Source organism: Chelon labrosus, assembly GCF_963514085.1.
Source record: "Chelon labrosus genome assembly, chromosome: 21".
Classification (NCBI taxonomy): domain Eukaryota; kingdom Metazoa; phylum Chordata; class Actinopteri; order Mugiliformes; family Mugilidae; genus Chelon; species Chelon labrosus.
This window is the reverse complement of record NC_140354.1, coordinates 14,432,436-14,452,109: the sequence shown is the minus strand read 5'-3', so window position 1 is coordinate 14,452,109 and position 19,674 is coordinate 14,432,436. Positions and strand designations below refer to the sequence as shown.

The following is a 19,674-nucleotide window of genomic DNA, read 5'->3' as shown; positions in this document are numbered from 1 at the left end:
ACTTTTTCACCTCATAGATAGGCTATGTAATATTGGTTCATTTTCTGAATAAACAAATACACACGTATATTTTAGAACACTTTTTTTGATTGTGCTCTCTTTACCTTGCCCAACAAGATCGCAAGGTGTACCCAATAAAGTGACCGATGAGTTTAGCTTAAGCCAGATTTTAATAGAGTTCTGATTCAAATATGTTTTTTTCTTTTAATTTTATTTAGCGCATTCACTGCCACTGGTATTTGTCATCGCTACAACTTTATTCGTTTTTATATTTTCTGCAGGGTCCAGTTTTGACACCATCGTTCTACTTTGTCTGCTCTTTAAAGGGGAACTACTGTTTTCACAACCTGGACCTTATTTCTGGCATAAAATAGGATCGTTTACTCACCCATATGACTTTTGTCATTTGTAGTTGTTCGGGAAATATTTAGATCAGCGTATATCCATATAGTGGGAGTGAATGGGGCACCGAAACGCAACCTCTAAATAATGCATTATCTGCCACGAAACTCGTTCATTTCACCAATATTTTGTTATGATACGCTAGTGCTATTCCCTGTTGAGTCAGGAGTTACCGGTTATCATCCGGGGTCCGGGGTAGATTGACCTACAGACCCTGGATGATGTCATCTCTGAGCGCCGCGCACACCTGCGAGGGTCGGCTTGTTTACCTGTAATTTGCTACTGCTAGTTTTTTGCAACATGGCTGAACATCTTTCCGATTCTGAGGGTGTGGACGAACCATAGCAGATGTTATATATCTCCCGAACGACTACAAATGACACAAAAGTTATATGGGTGAGTAAATGACCGTATTTTATGCCAGAAATAAGGTCCAGGTTGTTTGTCTTTACTCGCAACCTTGACTTACATCTGTTAAGAATTTCTCTCCAAATCCTACTTAACACCGATCTTCCACGAAACATCGATTCACTACATTTCTCCGTTTGATGTCGAGTACACGTTTGTTAATTACAAGTTTGAGCCATTACCCCGTGTTCCCAGTGAACGACAAAGAAAGACAGCTTGGGCTTTGAGTCACATCTTTATTAAAATGATCCTGAAAATCTAACAAACAAACAGCAGATTTAATTAAAAAAAAAAAAAAAAGAAAAAAAAAAGAAGATTCCAGACAGAATGAACAGAACAGCCCCCCCCAATCGTCACAATACCACATTTCCTTCAGTTTCACGTACACTGAAATCTATTTTTGGGTCCAAATGAGCGTTACAACCTAACTGCTCCATGAGTCTGGAAACAAAAAGACAACACAATGTACCCATCGCAGAACCAAATTCATCTCTTTTTCTTTTTAAAGTTCTTCCCCAGGCAAATGAGAGAGGAAAAAAATCCCACGTATCTCTCACTATGTTAACCTGATAACATTTAGTGGCACGGATTATTTGGGCAATACAGGAAAACTGCCACTTACAGAGCGACCAAATCTGTTCTATGCATCAACTGTGCGTGCAATGATGACAAATGGAATATTTCAACAGATTGACAGGAAAGCTAGCTAGATATCTGATACTCGTGAAGGCCTCGGCACAAAGCTGAGGACCAAGTACACTATGAAACAACTTATTTATAAGTGGGAGTCTCCTGGGAGAGGGGCCACCTTAATACTCATCTCCTGGCGCCTCCATCTTGTAGCCGTTCTCGCTGGAGACGTAGCCGTCGGCCGATGGGACCGACTGCTGGTCCATCATCCCGTCCTGACTGTACTCCTCCATGTGTGGAGGCGCTCCTCCGTCATCCTCGTTGGCCATCTCATCTTGAGGGCCCATGTCGTCTCGTAAGGAGCCGTGGCGCTCCTCTCTCCGGTCCCCCCTGTCTCTATCCCCTCTCTCCCTCTTGTGCTCCCTGTCTCTGTCTCGGTCTCCCCTGCGCCTGTCTCTGTCCCTGTGGCTACGCCGTCTGTCCCTATCCCTTTCTCGGTCCCTGTCCCTCCTCTCCTCCACGCCCTCGCCAGCTTCTCCTTCGTGCTCCTCCGCCACCCGCTCCCCAGCCTCAGGCGCGCCGTCTCCCTGGCTGATCTCTTCCCCGTCCAGCCCCTTCCCCCTCTCCCTGTCTCGCTTGCGATCCCGGCTCCTGCTCCTTCTCTTCCTGTCTCGACTCCTCTCCCTACTCCTGCTGTCTGCTCCTCCCGCTGGTGCTGCTGCACCACCACCTCGTTCCCTCTCTCGCTCACGACGCCGGTTACTAACGGCAACGTCCTCTGCCGGTACAGCCGGTCTCTCCCTCTCTCTTTCCCGAGAGCGTGTGCGTCTACGCCTTTCACGGGACCGGGTGCGCCGGCGTTCTCTGTCCTTGTCGCGGTCGCGCTCCCTGCTGCGCTCCCTCCGCTCTCCACGGTCACGCTCGCTACGAGGAGACAGAACTGAATTAGACCTCTGCACACATCAGCAGTACATCATTTGCCACTCCGTCTCTGAAAATACTCACACTCCCATTGGACGTTCGTCGTAACGCGATGCATCATCTCGACCAGAGTGCTTGATGTTGACATCAGCTCCACCTCTCCTCGTGCCACCCAATCCTCCTCCTAGACAAAGACAACATAAGAACAAGTTGAATAGCTGTAAGAGAACATCTTCCAAAGTGTACTCAATAGCGATGTGCCAATCAGGTTTTTTGACGCCCGATCTGATGCCGATCGATCCAATCTTAAATAAACTAAATCCTTATTCTAATAGATCACCTGTGCATCATATGTCTGTATTAAGTCCAGTAAATAGGGCTGTCAAAGCTTATGTAGCGAGGAGACTCCATAAAACCTGGTTATGTACTAAAAAAAAATGGTCTGGTCTGGCTCTGGAACCATCTCAGCGTTCGGCGATTATTTTGTCTCTGTGCCATCTTTGCCTTCGTGTATACTGCGTATTCAGATTTCCTTTTCTACTTCTATTGTTGGCAGTTTTGAAACTAGCCAACCATTAACAGGAAGGAGACGTTATGACGCTGCAGGGAAGTGGTTTTGGTTTATGGCAAGACCTAAAATAAATCACCAAAAGATCAGGGCTGGCTGAAACCTGATGCCAATGCGATCGTTTTAAAAAGAGCGCCAATAAAACTGCACCCATTACCAGCTTATGGAAACTCGGTACTGCCAGACTCATAGAAACTCAGGTTACAATATGTAACCAACACTAGCAGCGCTAATGTAAGGAGTGGTGGTAAATGAGGCTCCAATTGCCAATAAACCCACAACAAAAAGAGGATGGGCAGCAAAATATGTTTTAAACATTCAGCATCAACCTGCAGTAGCCACATTGGAGAGGTCTGATTTAGACTTTACTTCTTTGACTATGTGGAAACCTGAGGATCAAAGGGTATCACATACAACTCTCAGGATGACTAAAAGAAGCTGACCTAGCCTGCGAGGATGCCATCCTTTGACGGTGCGCCCTCGTTCCACATCCACCAGCACCCTCCGGCCGTCGATCTTCTTCCCGTCCGCGTGCTTGTAGGCGGCTGGAGAAGAGGAATGGGCAGAGAGGGAAGACGGCGGTGAGATGAGAGCACAGCCGCATCAGTGTGGCCAAGGAAACAAACAGTGCATTATTATACTGACCAGGAGCAGGCGAGGCCGAGATGGCTGCTCTCTGGGCAAAAGCCGAAGGATAATGGGAGTAGACTTCCTTCCACCCGATGAGTGATTGATACGTTACATTTTTTTACTGCATCGTTTATATACCCAGGGACCAATTCTTACGCCGTTTTAACAGCTATGTGTATTGTCGCCATTTTAAATCATTTTAAACAACCGTAGGAACTTATGTTTAACTTCTGAACTAGTAACGCTTCACAGTTTGATAAATATACCAATGAAGGCGACAAACTGGAATATACTCACAGTGCTGTTAATGTGATCTTAAATCAACTCTTTATTATGGATTACAGCTTTCAATTTACAGTACTAACTTAAACTCAACCAGCTAGGAGAGCTGATACCTATAAAAACCAAGGGATGCATAAGAAAGACACTTATCAACCTTAAAATGCCAATTTACGATGAATTTTAGGACAAGGATTGCATAACAAAAGTGAGACAAGAGAGACATCAGCTCAGGGTTCCTTCTTAAAATTTGCTTTTTACATATGTGGCAACTGTAGATTACGTCTATATTCAAAATTAGCATTTTGAATCCAATTAACATTTCAAGTATTATTTTCAGTTAACGGTTCGTCAAATCACTAAATTCTGATTTACACAGCGTCCCGACTGTTTGGGAAACTGTCGATATACCTCATCTTGTAATCTAAAACGAATCCAAAAGCAACTCTTCTCATTTAATTCACCGTGCCATCATGACACGGCCCTATAGTCCTGTGTCCTGGAGGCTTTAGGCTACTTAAGACATTCAAGCTTAATGACAAAAACATTATGGAAGTCAACAGTAAGGACATTTCATCAACATCTGAGTCTCAAAGCATTTGTCAAATGTCCATCCTTGTGTACATTCAGTCTTTTGTTCCAAACCTCATCCCATTATACCACAACAATCTCTCGATCCATCTCGCATGATGGACGGACTTGGTCAAGATCCCGGTGGCCCGTCCTGACTGCTACACTGGTTTCATGTGGTGATGATCCCCAAGGCCAAAACATTTACATCAAAAAGGAGAAGGGGCCTTACCAACCCACCGGTCATACCATACAGTTGGAGGGCCTTACCAAACTCCCTCGCCATACATGAACGGATGATGGTCTTACCATGACCTCTCACTGATGGGCCTTATGAATGTCCCTGCCCCCAGTCTTAGAGCCTTACCAAAAACACCTCCGCACCAGAATACGGTCACATCAACACCTCTCTATTGGGGGCCTTACCATAACCCCTCCACTTTCTGTGTTCACTAGGAATGACAACAACCCACAATAGGGCCTTACCAAACCCCTACTAGTCCTAACAAAACTGACCAACTGAAAATGAGTTAAAGTAAATAAATTAAATAAAATGGACTTATCTTCATTACAGGGGGGGTTGCACAAACCCAACCAACTTACAGAGAAATTCAATGAAGTCATGTTCCTAGCACTGGATCTGACCTGAAATATCACACAGTCAGTTCAGTCAGTAGCTTATACACTGACATCCTACGTAAGCTGAAACTGTGGGAACTTGAACATCTTGTGAATTGATCTGTAAAAGCTACGATTGATGAGTATCTACCTAGCTAGGTATGTGGTAAATAAAAAATGTATGAATCGCCCATTCAGCAAAAATTACCAATAGCATTGCCCTCATCAGCCTTTTTCTATTAAAGCCAGCTCAGAATTACAAAGTTTATTTGATCGGATTTCACAAATGACGCTCTACAGCCTGCCAGTGTTTGGCCAATGTGGTTGTAGAAAGTGAACATCGATGGTCGCAACTCTAAGAATCGACAAGCAAACAGATAATACCTAGTTTCCCCATTGTTAGCATCTTCTAGCAGCTTTTTCCAGCAGAACACTTAACCCAACCAATCCCAATCCGTCCCCTACGTCTCCCTATCGGTAGTAACGGCCTCAGCTTGTAAGAAACGTGTACGCAGGATGGTTGCCGCCAAAAAAAGTCAGCTGTAAACTTTGAGAACACCGTTGCTAGGCAACTGTTGTTAAGAGTTTAGCAAGCTAAAGCTAATTTACAGTGGGAAATGTAAAAGTATTATGAAAGGGCGACCCTGTTGCGATCATGAACATATCTAATAATACTTTAAACTCATTATTTACTTCATTTCTGACAACAACCCACATCTCTGACCTTTAAAACCTTCCGCATAAAGTACATAAATTAGATGCTGCACTTTCCTCATCTTAACGTAGTGTAGATGTCAATCAAAAGAGTCCTCCAACGTAATTAAGCAAACAGACAGCAAATACACCAACTGTTCACCAATGGTGTGCCCCATCCACACCTGGCTAAACCTTCACTGTTGCGATACATGCGCCCTCGCTAACAGAGGTGGCTTTAACATAAAGGGCCGAATCACCGGGCAACATTTTAATGGACTAGTGGTCAGGGGTTCGTTCAATGGCCAAAGCCTAAGATCCGAGTAGCATAAACTGCACTGAAAGCTCTTTAGGGCCTGCAAGAAGATGCTTTACCCATTGAACGTAGCTCCTCTTCCCTATGTAGGAGATGGAGGGTGGAAAGAAATCTTACCCATCATACAAACCCATTATACCAACCATATACTGAGCTGTGGTAGTAGGGTGTAGATGTATCATAACCATCATCATCTGCCAGCCAGCTCTGGCCAATAGCCATCACAGATTGGCGGCTGCAGTGGCAATGAGAACAACACACAGTTAATATACTGTTTAGCCCAACATCCCCCCTCAGTTCACCCACTGCTGTCACTACATAGCTGTGATTCAGCAACTCTGGTCTTGAAGAGCTGAAGGCACTAATATCCCAGAGTGGTGTTATTGCGTTTGAAGGCACCACTCAGTTGTCTAAAGAGACAGTTATGTGACAACACCACCGGCTTAAAATCTCTGTGGTGAAGTCTGACTAATCTCGCCATGACCAGGGTTGAAGACCACCGTTAAAAAAATAAATAAAATAAAAATGGACAAACAACTTCAATGCCTACAAGACGGGTTTCAATGCATGTCCCATAAAAAACCCCATTCAATGCTTGGTGACCAGTTTGACCTTGTGCTTACCATTACAGTCCAACCAGGAGAGCTGCTCTTCCACAGAGCTACAACGCCTAACAGTTAAAAGAAATGTGCCCATTGACAGGCAAAGATGTTCAGGTTCAGGTACAGATGAAACACACAGTTCTACCTCTTGGTCGCCCCACTTTGCCCCAAATGAATGAAGCGGTTCCCTTCCTACACCAGACTATTAAGTCGGCGGATTACACGCATCAAAACACAGACACACACACGTCACACAAGCACCAGACTCTTTGATTTCAACATGCACATTGGGTAACACACACACACACACTGTAAGAGGTACGCGTGACGTCTTTGATGCCATAACCATCAAATTTCTTTCTTTTTTTTTTTAAGGTAACACTTATTTGCCAGGGTGTTAGAGAAAGCAGTCACCCCCCAAAAAAATCATTACAAAAACGTTCATACAGAACAAAAGTAGAGGGTGTTCAAACTGAAGAACCGCCCCGAGATCAGTCTTCAGGAAAATATGATCATCTACACAGAATGTGTTTGGGTTAGTATATCGGTACTCACAGTGCATGTCCCGTTCATGCTCATACTCAATGAATGCATAGCCACGAGGTTTCCCCGTCCGCTTGTTGTAGACGATGTAAATCTGGAACAAAGAAGAGACATGGTCGGCTTTGGAGTTCATTGCAACACAATTAGAGATGCCGTTGAGTCTGCATGAACATACGAGACACACAGCTACATCTCAGTTGTTGCAGGTAAGTTGTGTTTTAACCAATCAAGCAGTTTAGTTTTAACAAGGCGCATTTCTTTGATATTATTTTCTTTTAGGGATGCACGAAATGAAAATTCTTGGCCGAAACCGAAAATGATGTGAAAATGAATAAAAAGTGAAAAGACAGAACAAAAAGATGAACGTTGGTGGTGCAGCAGATAAATGATTAGACTAACATTTAAAAAAAAAAAAAAAATGTAAATACGTTTGTAAAAAATTTTATATATATATATATATATATTATTTTTTTTTTTAAATCAATGGCACGCAATCTACCCGCACTGTCTTCGCAATCGACGTATTGGGAGCCCCTGCCCTTTGACTTAGCACCATCATTGGGAAACTTCCTTGCTTGGATGTTTGGATTTCAGGTGATTAATTAAACCCGACATGGAGAAATTCTTTGCAGACGCACGCCTCTTGAAATTTCAGCATTACACGTTTTGCATATCGCTATCAGTGGGTCTTTATATAACACTTTATATATTGAAATACGTCCACACGGTAGACATGCCCGTGCTGGCTGCGGTTGGTGCTTGCGTCATCACAACATCCCGTTTCGGCCGTGTTGTTTCGGTGATAAAAGTCTTTCAGCTGAAAACCGAAAATGCACTTTTGGGCCATTTTCAGACAAAAAATTTCAGTGGTCGAATATTCAGTGCATCCCTATTTTCTTTATTCTGTGATTATGTCACAGAGCAATGCCCCTGAGTATTTGCAGTTTCTTGGGGCTCAATTAGCAGAGAGAAAACTAAAAATGTTCCATTAACTTTACATTTAAAAGTACAACACTATCCTATTTAAGACATATACACACAGCACACTCCACTTACCCGTTTGATGGGGCCGTAGACCTCAAACTCACGACGAAGCTTGGACTCTGTGGTATCGTAGTTCTGCAGCAAAGACAAAATACTACTCAACACAAGCAGCTTTAACTGGAACAATCACAAGCTCTTCTTCCAGAACATTTGGAAAAAAAATAAAACGAGTGACTTAATATACTCACCACTCGTGCGACAAACAACGTCTTGAAGGCATCCCCTTGAGCATTCGGGTCGTTGTGGGGGTCCCCTGAAAATTGTGTAAATAGGAAAGATGGATTAGTCAAAAACAAGTGTGTAGTTTGAGGAGGAAACAAGCTTGAACCATTTCACAAACTTACAAAGCTTGAGCTCTGTCTCCACTACCGTTTGCCTCCTTTCGATCTTCTCTCGTCTCTGCAGAAACAACCGATTTAAAGGAAATGGTCAGTTGTAATCTGGTAAAGCTCAATTTGACATATTTGGGATTATACTAATCTGTCTATAGGCTTGTGGACTACAGGAAAATACAGTAAATTGCATCTTCAGGCGCATTTATATATGTCAAGTGTGAACACACATTTTGAGCTGGTTTATTGTGATCTGAAGACTCAGGACGTATTTGAATAACCCAGACTAAAGAAGATACCTGTAGCTGCTACAGAATACACATTTTAAAGTTTAAAAGGCCCCTTCAGACAAGTTCAAGTCCAGGCCCATCGGTTCAACCCACCTTTCTCTCCAGACGCTCCTCACGGGTCTCTGCTCTTGTTGGTGGAGGAGCATCTCTAGGATCCTGATCACAAAGGAAAGACAAATAAATAAATGGAAATGTGGCACTTGAGGGATAAAAAAACAAAACACATGAATGAAAGCAAGAGAGAGATTAAATACTCACCTCGAAGTGCCTGATGAAGGGTGCGATGCCACTATAGGGTTGGTTGTGATGTTTCTCGTGGGGCAACTTCTCTAGCTGTGGTAGGAAAGGTATGGGGTCCCGCGGAGCAAACAGGGCCAGCAGGTTCGGCGGTAGAAACTGCGTCATCTTTCACCTGATTGTTCATTTAAATGTTTTATTTACGCACAGCCCATCAAATCCGTTCGAGAGACAGCGGGTCACGGCCAATAACGGAAGTTCACAGGCGAGTTAGCTTGGTGTGCTAACAGCTAGCTTGATATGCTAACTGTTGTCTTCAGGACTTCCCTAGTCCCCACATGCCTACTTGGTTAAACGGCACATATTACTTAAAAACAACGTGGAATACGCAGGTGTAAATTATGCGACAACGGTTTTCAGTCTGGCTATTATCTTTTAACAACATAATAACAATTCGGCTTTAAACTTTAACGGAGCCTCTACACGTTAGCAACCAAGCTAGCGATGCTAACAAGGAGCGTCGAGAGTCTTACCTTCTCTCCTCCAGTGTTTGGCAAAATTCAGACCATGGACCAGAGAAAGCAGCGTCCCGTACAAGCAGGTCTCTAAAGCCGATTTACTGTTGCGAAAAACAGTGAGTAACCCGATGATTAAGTCGCAAAAAAAAAAACAGTCCGTGTATCCACAACGTGCACCGACAAGGAGCTGAGTATGTGTGCGTAAGCCAACCGCTTCAGTTCTCGCAAAAATAAAATGGCGGGATGTCGTAAAACCACGACAACTGGCGTAAAGTGACGTAAAAACGCCTCCCATCAACAAAGTGGAGACAGTGGCTCATTGTAGGTGTGATGTAAGTAAAGTAGTTTCGTCTCTATGATATAAAACAGGTGGTTTAAAGAACATAGTATTTGTTTACGTAGTTGTCATTAATAAAGAAAAAAGTTAGTGTCCATAAAGCGTGGAATGAATACTTTTGAAATAGCTGAGATTTTATTTTATTTCTTTTTTAAATAATTACGTAACTTTGCTGCTTTGTGCCCATGTGTCGGCAACAAAAGCCACAACTTTCTATTCAGATTTTTTTATTATTATTATTATTATTATTATCATTATTTATGTGTTTATTAATTTTTAGACAGGACCAGACAAAACAACAACAAGCTGGGAATAACAGCGCAAAAACCAGAAACCCAAAACCCATACAGAAAGATCAGTTCCAGGTAAATGTGACAGGTACATATAGAGTGAAATACAGTGGAAGCTGAAATAGGAGCATGTCCCTGACCTGTTTAAAACTGACTTTTTTGTTAAATTGGCTAAGTATCTTCCTGGTTTGTTCTCATGTTCAAATAATCTTTGTTTTGCAGTTAGCGAGGAGTCTAATGTGGAGCGAATAGCAATAATTTCCTTCAGTTTAGCTGCTGTAGGTTTCTTGACATATTCCCTCTCTTGATCCCTTGATCTTTTCTTTTATAATGAAGCCTGTTGTTCCATATTTTTACATCTTTTGGTAGCTGTACAGGGTCTGATGAGTTATTAACAGAGAAAAAAAGGTGAATTCCTTATTTGTAGGGTGAAGTGTCCTCCAGACGTCCACATATCCAACGTCCTCACAGAGACCAGTGATTTGTTTTGACTGTTTTGATAGGGGTAAAGCACCTAAAGGAAACCTGTCCATCAAAGGGTTCACAAGACTATCAAAAAATTAAGGGGATGACATGGAGGACAGTAGACACTGAAGAGAGCAAAGTCCTCCCCATGTAAGGAGGCTGAAATAAGTACAAACCATTTTGTTTGTCATTGCTTTAGGTGGTGAAAGACGAGAAATAGACTTGATCAAAGCCACACCGTTGCAACTTTAGGTACTCATCATTCAAGTGAGTTTCTTGCAACACAGCAATATCAATCCTTTCCCTTTTTAAGGGTTAGGGTTAGAGTTAGATTTTAATATTTTGGCGCGTGGCTTCCCTGAGTATTTCAAGTCCACAGGCTTAATGTGTCACTGAACATCCATTCATTCATCTTCTGTAACCACTTGTCCTGTGAAGGGTCGCAGGGGGGCTGGAGCCTATCTCCCCAGTCTATCTCAGGGCTAACACAGAGAGACAGACAACCATTCACACTCACATGCACACCTACGGCCAATTTAGAATCACCAGTTAACCTAACAAGCATGTCTTTGGACGGTGGGAGGAAGCCGGAGTACCTGGAGAGAACCCACACAAACTCCACACAGAAAGGCCCAGGCGTCTCATGGATTCGATCCCCGGAACCTCCTGGCTGTGAGGCATCATTGCTAACCACCACACCACTGTGCCGCCCCAGGTCATAACATTTTTAACTGAAAAGATTTAAGCTCCCAGATGTATTATAATCCCTATGTAGAGTTTGTACTGGCTGATGACTCACGTGTAGTTCATTTGAGAAGAGTCCACAAAAGCCTTGGCTTTAGCGGGGGGAGTCGAAGCTCCTGGCTTCCCCACCCCGTGGATTATTTTCAGCGTAGCCGGGTAGAGCATCGTGTTTGGAGTAGCCTTTTCGCTTGTGCAGAACCGCAAATCCTGGAAAAACACGATGCTGGACTCCTGGTACTTCACGGTCCCGCTGCGTCTTGTGGCGTCCAACACCCTCAGTTTCTCAGCTCAGTTGTGAAACCTGATCGGGACGGCTCGAGGTCGCTGGTTCAGATTTTGGCTATTTAAAACGATGCGTTTGTCCCCAATAACTGGGACGTGCGAAAAATAAGTAAATAAAAAAATAAGACCACTGTTTTGTGTACTGGTTTTCAAGCAACATTTATATTGTTAGTCATATTATAAAGAGATTTAGTAACTTTCTCCACCTCAGTGACACATGCACACAATACACAGACAGCAGAATAAAATAACTTCCAACATATTTTAAAACCATCATTCAGCTGCGTAACTCACTGACCGGCTTGCATACCGTCCGCAAAGACACAACGAAGTCGGGGAGGCGTGGTAGTGGATGTAGTGTTCAGAACTGTACAACAGGTTGGATTGTACCCCTCAGCTTGGACTCTGATATAACTGGGTGGTGATGTAGACAAACTTGCATGGACATCTAATTCAATGCTATTGAAAAAATAAAAATAAAAAAAAAAGCCCTGTAATTAGTACCACCAATGCGAAACCTCTAATGGATACAGTCAGCAAAAACTAAAAACTTAAAGTTTCACAACGGTAGTATTTATTGCAGGGTTGGATACTGGACAGTTAGCTCACACACTTCCTGAACATTGTATTCATGATACATCTTCTATGTGAGACATATTTACAGTGACGTTACAGACATGAGAGAGGGGGAGCTGGGGGAGACTTCCATTAGATAAAAGTATAGACGGGGACAATAAAAATATCAAAAACAATCAGCGGGGGGGGGGGGCCCAGATGTTGAAACGGAGGGGCGGTGAGGGCGGAAAACAAGTGTCTACTATCAGGCGGAGGAATGCAGCGCTCCTTGCTCCCTGTCGTCCCGCTCTTCCTCGTCCATTTTGCGGCCGTGTTTCCGGAAGTATTTGTAGCGCTGGACGTACAGCTTGACGAGGTTGCTGACTTTGACCGGGTTGATTTCTCCAGTGCGGCTGTGGCAGATCTGTGAAAGCACACGGACGTGATTTAGCGTTTCGTTCATGCTCGCGCGTCACGAGATACTGAGGCGCCGGGGCTGACCTTATGCACGGCTTTCCTGAGGATGTCCTTGTACTCGTCCTTGTTGATGTCTTTCCGCTGATAGTACGGTTTGATGGCGAGCTTCACCTCCTCTACTGCTCGCTCCTGTGTGTGCAGCTTCTTCAGGTACTGGTAATTCACATAACAGGCGTGTTAACAAGAAACAGACGATGCAGAAATGACAGTATTTCCTTTAGAGCTGGCATTTATATTTAACCCAACCCTGGATTTATAAAACTGACTGTTGTTTTAGCTTTTAAAGAATAAAGTCTACTTGACTTGTTGACTATTTAAGTTAATAAAAGACTGTACTGATCCCCAAGTGGAGAGGATCATGAATTTCGACTTTACCTTATCGGGGTCTTTGCTCTCAATGTCCCACCCGGCGTCACCGGAGCTCCCGGTCATCCCCGACAGCCCCACGGGCATGATGGGCGGCGGCGTCTGCGCGCACCCGCCGCCCATGGAGGGGTGCAGGTGAGAGGGCGGGGTCTTGGTGCAGCCGACCAACGGCAGGGAGCCGTGGAGGATGAACTGGGCCGGGCTCACGCCGGGCGGCGGGGGCAGCGAGGGGGGCGTGGGGATCTGCGAGGACGAGGAGGCCGAGGAGGCAGGGGCGTGCTGCTGGGACTGGCTCTGGTTGGCCTGCGAGAGGATCTGCGAGGGGAGAAACGGGACGAGGTTAGTGGAGTATCGGGGCCAGAGAGGAGGAAGATAAGGGGGAAAATCATAAATATGTGGATTTTGGGTTTTAAATAAGCCATTAGCTGCACGGCAGTGACTTTGAGAGTAAACCTGAAAGCCACCAGAACAAGAAAAAGCATTTTCATATTGCCCCTGAGGTTTCTATTAAAGATCAATGCGTCACTCATTCTCACCTGGCTGGTCGCTTGGATGAACTCTTGTGCTTTCGCTCTGCTGGCGATATTGGCCTCCTCCATTTTGAAGAGCAGAGCAGTTACTGAGAAATTAAATGAAGACAGACTAAGATCAATACTTCAGGAAAATGACATAAACATACAGGGATATAAAAAAAACTGCACATCCATAGAGGGAACTTACAAGCTAGGACTCCTCCAGTTGTGCAGTCCACCCCAGTCTGTAGACTCCAGGGGAGGGCAGAAGCTGCTGGAGGGGGTGGAGGAGGGGGAGGCTTACTAGCAGATGAGGAGGACACAGAGGAAGAGGAGGAAGGGTCGGACGAGGACAGAGGCAGAGACAGGGACGTGAGGCAGCAGCCCGACGACAAACAAGGAGGCGAGGCCAGAGATTTCGGCGCCTCATCCGGAGGTAGAGGCTTGGCGGCAGGCGTAGACAAGGCGTTGCCGAGGCCAGCTCCCTGGGGGGCGGGGAGGCTGGACGGGCTGGATGCCGGGACAGCGGGGCTGGTCTGAGACGGGCAGTCCTCCGCTATGAAAGAAGGCTCTGGAGTCTTACAGCTGCTGTCCACGGTCTGGGAGTCCGGCGAAGACTCCCGCAACGCGTCCCGCAACGGAGCACTAGACGGGGGAGGCGTGTGCGGCGGAGATGAGGAGGGCGGGAGGACGCTGGTGGAGGAGGAGGAGGAAGAGGAGGACGACGAGCAGGGCGCGGGGCCGGGTTGGCCAGCGTGCGGACTGACCGACTTGCTCCCGTCTCCGACAGCTGACTGAGCGTCTAAGGAGGCGCCACCCCAGCCTTCGGACGCGGCGTTTGTTTGGCCGCCGTCTCCCGCGGTCAACCCCGCGCCTCCCGCTTTTTCTCTCGTCTTCTTCACCAGGCGGCGGCGCCGCTTGGTCGCCAGCGAGGATGAGGGAGAGGAGGCAGAAGAGGAGGTGGACGTGATGGAGCTGGGTTTTGTTTTCTTGGACTTCAGCCCAGTGGGACCGGTTAAGGACGACGGCGGCGCAGCCAGACTGCTTCGTTTTCCCATGCTGCCGAGGTCTTTACTGCGGCCTCCCATTGACAGCGGCTCGGAGCACGGCTTGAGGAAAGGCGACCTGCTTTCATTGTCTCTGCAGAAGACTACTGCAATCGAGCCACCCACCACCGAGCCCCCGGAACCCCCTCCCGTGCCCCCTGGTCCGAGGAGGTCCATGCCCAGCTTCCCCGAGCCAACAGAAGCCCCTGTAGTGCTGCTCACACCCTCGCGCACCAGCACAGACACTTTGGACTGAAGCTTTCCTTTCCGACTGCCGCCGCCGTCTTTCTTGGACTTGCCCGAGCGGTTCAAATCCTTTCTGCTGCCCTTGTCCCGCTCTTTGTCCTTTCCTATCTTCCTGGCTCGCTTCTCCGACGGGAGGCCCGGGGAGACGGAGGCAGAGCCCGACGTGACCGTTAGCGAAGAGAGGCATTTGTTTTTGGTTCTGTTGGACGAGAAGGAGGATTCAGACTGGCCGATTTTCTTTAAAGCGCGCGACTTCTTTTTTGGGCGATGCTGCCCGGCCTTGGGAGCAGTTTTAATTTTAGGGCTGGACACCGGCGGCTCGGGGGGCAAAGCAGCAGGGGGCGTGTACTCCAAAGACGGGTAGTCCGAGTCCAAAGCCTCACCGTCTAAAGACAAGACATCGATCTCCAATTTGTCCGAGTAGCGATCGGATTCGTAGCCGTGATACCTCGGCGGGGAGGGCGAACGGCTGTGACAATTTCCGCGGTCCTCCACCTCCACCGCCGAGTGCCACTTCCTCTTTTTCTTCCTCTTGTGGGGCTTGTCCGAGTCCTGCATGGGCCTGCAGGGCGAGGACGGGGTGAGTCTTGGGGAGCCGGGTACGGTGGTGGTCGTCGTGGTGGTCGTGACCGTGATGGTTCGCTTGATGGCAAAGAGGTCGGAGCCATTGAGGTCTTGGATGGACGGCGGGACAACAGGACGCCCGTCCCGCCGCCGCTCCCTCTCGTGCTGCCTGTCTCTATCGTCTACCCTCTTCTCGCTGCTTCTCTTGGACCTCGCCGAGAGGCCCCGCTCTCTGCTGCTCGAGTGCCGCCTCCCGCTCCTGTCCCGCTCCCTCTTCCTCGAGCTCGAGTCTCGATCTCTGTCGTCTCGTCTGTGGCTACTTGTGCGACTCTGTTCTTTCTCTCTGTCTCTGTCTCTTCCTCTGCCTCTTTCTCTGTCCCGCTCTCTGTCTCTTTCCCTAATCCTGTCCCTGTCTCTGTCTTTATCCCGCTCCTTTTCTCTGTGTCTTTCTTCTGACAGGCTTGAAAATGAGTGTCTAGCGTTGCCGCCTCTTCCCGAAGAGTTGCAAGACTGTGAGCCCCCCGGGCTGCCGTGTCGCCTTTTCTTCCTCTTCCGGCTACTGCTCCTGCTGCTCCTCCTCCCCTTCACCTCTTTCACGGCCTTCTGCCCTCTATCCTTCTCTTTGCTCCTCTCCCGACCCCCCTCTTTGTCCTTCCTTTTCTTTTTTCTCCTAACCTCCTTTTCCCCAACCTTGCTATCCTTGCTTTTCTGCCGATCGCGGTCCTTGGAGCCCTTGGACGGCTTCCGGCTCTTGCCGTCTTGCTCTGCCGGAGGCGTGAGAGGAGAGGAGGTCGCAGAGGGCGGAGGGTGGGAGGGAGGTGGCGGCGGCGGCGGCTGGGGAGAGAGAGGGGGAGAAGAAGGAAAGGAGCGATATCTTTCCTTCCTCCTGCTGACCAGCTTCCTTCTCAGATCCTCCACACCCACCACGGGCTCGTCCTCGAGCTCCCTGTCCACGTCCCAGTGGCCCTCGGTGCACACGGACACGAAGCCGTCCCCGTCCAGCACCCGGAGGATGCGCTCTGGCTTTGTCCCGTAGAAGGAGATGGTGGGAGAGCTCAGCGGGAGGACTTCTTCAGCAGGTCTCTTGTTGCTCCCATCTCTCTCAGCAGCTCCTACTATCTCCCCCTCCTCTATCTCTGAGTGATCAGAATCAGCACTCTGCCTCTCCCTGCGCCCTCCAGCTTTGGTGAAGCTACAGTCCACTCTCCTCCTCAGAGGGAGTTTGGTGGCCAAACGGGGACTCGGCAGTTCAGTCAAAGTGTCGGTGGAGTCTGGAGGTTCCTCCTCTTTATCCTCGTCATCTTCCCTCTCGACATTCTGCGACACTTTTTCACTAATGTCATCATCGACGTCTGACGCTGGGGAACCGGTGGGGTCAAAAGGGTCGTATTTCTCCCCCTGTCCCTCCTCCCCCTTCACCATCCCCTGTTTGTCCCCGTCGGTTGGATCGAAAGGATCGTACATCTCCCTTTGCCTGCCCTCTTCTTGGCAATCACTCGGCCGCACCGAAGCGTGAGCGAAGCAATCCGCGGAAGAGGCGTTGGACGAGAGAGACTGCGTAGCTTGAGAGGCCGAGGTGGAGGAGACCCTGGCCGTGGCCGTCCCCTCCATCTGACCTTTTACATGGTTTTGGTAACCCGACGAGTTGGCGCAGGCGGAGGAGGACGTCGACGACGGCGAAGACGGCTCGGACGAGGGGGACGACAGAGACGAGGAGGGCGAGCAGGGGGGAGGGCTCCTGGCGGCTTCTCCTACTCCGCCCGGGGAAGAGGAGGCAGCGGGCCTCCTTTTGAAGCCTGGCGCCGGGGTCAAGTCCATGGGCCAGGGAAAACGGAGCGGTGCAGGAGTCAAGACCGTGGAGAGCTGGAGGTCGGTAGGCCGCGCCAGAGAACGGGGGTCCAGGAACAAACCTAGTGGAAAGTAAAGAACATGGACCATCACCACCAATTTCCAAACACCTTTGCATGCTTTGACCAGCATTCAAAAAATGTACAGCCCTTGCCAAAACATTAGGTACACTAGTGAAAATGAATGCATTCAACACTCCTGCACTTAATCCCCTTTCAAGACTGTCCTCTTCAGGCTATGTTGAAAAAGCGTCAGGAAAGAGGTACTACAAAAGTGCTTCTGATATTTATCTTAGCCCGCTGACTAAACTGGGGTTGTCAAAATAATAGAAACACGCGTCGTTAAAGCACACTGCAGTTAAACAACAGCAGAAACCACAGCCTGTAAAAATGAAAACACAATTGAATCAACAGCTCTCTCTGTTATTTCAAACACATCCTGGATGCCACGATTTTAGTGCAGGACGATTATATTAAGATGAATTCGTTTTTACTAGTGTACCTAATAAACTGGCATGTGAACGTGTGTCTGCCTGCACAGAATCAAATCAGTCAGAGGGGACAACACATGAATGAAAAACGGCCATAACATGCATTACATGTTTACTGTAATGCACTAAATAGCTATGAATAGCCCGTTGTTTTGCCAATAACTTATTTTTTTAGTTAGATAGAGCTTTAACAACATATTCATTCACTGACTTGATGTCTGCGTCATGTTTTCTGATAATAATCCTTTGTTTTCCAGTTAAAGACTCAGCAATAATCGATGCTGACCAATGTTGGCGTGAGTGTTGACGCTTTGAGGTTAGCTAACGCCGCTATATGTGTAACTTAACACCTTTTCTGCTTACTTTTTGTGCTTTAACTACAATATTTAGACGCCGACATGGCCAACGCTCGCACATTATACGCGACTCATATTAACAGGCACGCTCTCTGTGCTAAAAATGTGTCGGCAGCAGGTATTCGGCTAGCTGGGCAGCTAATTAGCTTACGACAGCTAGCAAGAATTTGGGCAGCGAGAAGCACTGTGCGCTAATGAGTTACCTTCAGTCTGGTAGCACTCGGTCTGAGATCGAAGCCTCCGTCTTGCATTTACCCCTCGCCGCTTTTAAAAACATTAAATCGGCTGTTAAAACAAAGCATCGACTCCTTTTGTCGGTTTAAAAGCGCAGCGGTAGCCCCAGTCCATCAGTGGCCACCATCTTCCTTCCCACTGGAACCGGACGACAAAGAATTGTGGGAAATGGAGTTTTTCCTTCGGGCAGGCGTCGCCGCTCCGAGCGTTGGTGTTCGTATTACCATGGAAACTGAATTTGCATTTTATCTGCTATGTCTCAAAACACACAAAAAACACTATTACTAAACTGCTTTTAAATCATCTGTAGATAAGATAAAAGATAAAAACGTGAACATTAAAATAAACGTAATCATTTTTAATAGAATTTAAAATCAATTTTAAGCTAGAGTTTAGCTTTAATCTATTTTTTATATTAATTATGCCATCTTAAACTTTAACAATAACAGAAAAAGGTGCTACATTAAATTTTGTATTCGTTATAGCAAAATAATTTATTAATAATTGTATTTTAAAACACAATATTGTTTTTTTAACATAATTTCTATTTAAAAACTGATTACATAAAATACTACACATATATATCATCATGCGTTCACTTTGTAATCTTAAATATGGATGTTGAATCTTAAATATTCAGATGCTGAAATATATCTCTATATCGGGTATCTATCTATCTATATATATATATATATATATGCAGGGATTATTTCTGGATTTACAACTTGGTACTATGGCTACTCATTAAATACGGTCTTAGATTTACGAGATTTTTACTGCCTTAACTTTCCAGTAGTGTCATGGAGCTTGGACCTTACATGGCAGGTATTGTTGGGCATATTTAGACATATCACCTATAGAGGTTGCAGACGTTCCAAGTATAAAAATATCCATAAAAGGCCCGGCTGCACTAAAAACATGTACTTTTATAAAGCATAAAAGTTTATGAGAAAACATACATTCAATATCTGGTACGTAAAATGCACAAACTCCACAAATAACTAGTACACTAGTGAAAATGAATGCATCCCAAAAGGACAGCCCTGCACTAAATCTTAGCTTCATGTAGCTTCCATGTTTCCAGAGTAATTAAGGTGGTAATTCAACGGTTTGATGACCATGTCCTTCATTAAACTAAGATTTAGTATAGAGCTATTAAACTAAAATGTATTTGTATTTTATACCTAATGAACTGGTATCTGAGTGTAAATGAATGTAGAACAAACAGTGCACACTAGAAACTGTTGGATTTCAATCAGAG

At 46.3% G+C, this 19,674-nt stretch overlaps 2 protein-coding genes across 2 annotated transcripts; both read right to left on the bottom strand.

Moving 5' to 3' along the window:
* Positions 1-1,032: 1,032 nt before the first annotated feature.
* Positions 1,033-9,813, bottom strand: snrnp70 (small nuclear ribonucleoprotein 70 (U1)). Its single transcript, XM_084570577.1, has 10 exons — positions 9,617-9,813; positions 9,105-9,258; positions 8,940-9,002; positions 8,569-8,623; positions 8,413-8,477; positions 8,237-8,299; positions 7,193-7,274; positions 3,373-3,474; positions 2,446-2,545; positions 1,033-2,364 (listed from the first exon to the last, which is right to left on the bottom strand). Exons 2-10 carry the CDS (start codon positions 9,249-9,251, stop codon positions 1,620-1,622), a joined length of 1,422 nt encoding a protein of 473 aa, XP_084426703.1. The 5' UTR covers positions 9,252-9,258; positions 9,617-9,813; the 3' UTR covers positions 1,033-1,619.
* A 1,923-nt stretch (positions 9,814-11,736) lies between these two features.
* scaf1 (SR-related CTD-associated factor 1) lies at positions 11,737-18,567 on the bottom strand. Its single transcript, XM_084570975.1, has 6 exons — positions 18,383-18,567; positions 13,838-17,395; positions 13,654-13,736; positions 13,127-13,432; positions 12,776-12,904; positions 11,737-12,698 (listed from the first exon to the last, which is right to left on the bottom strand). The coding sequence occupies exons 2-6, from the start codon at positions 17,301-17,303 to the stop codon at positions 12,540-12,542; spliced, it is 4,143 nt and encodes a 1,380-aa protein (XP_084427101.1). The 5' UTR covers positions 17,304-17,395; positions 18,383-18,567; the 3' UTR covers positions 11,737-12,539.
* Between the last annotated feature and the right edge of the window lie 1,107 nt (positions 18,568-19,674).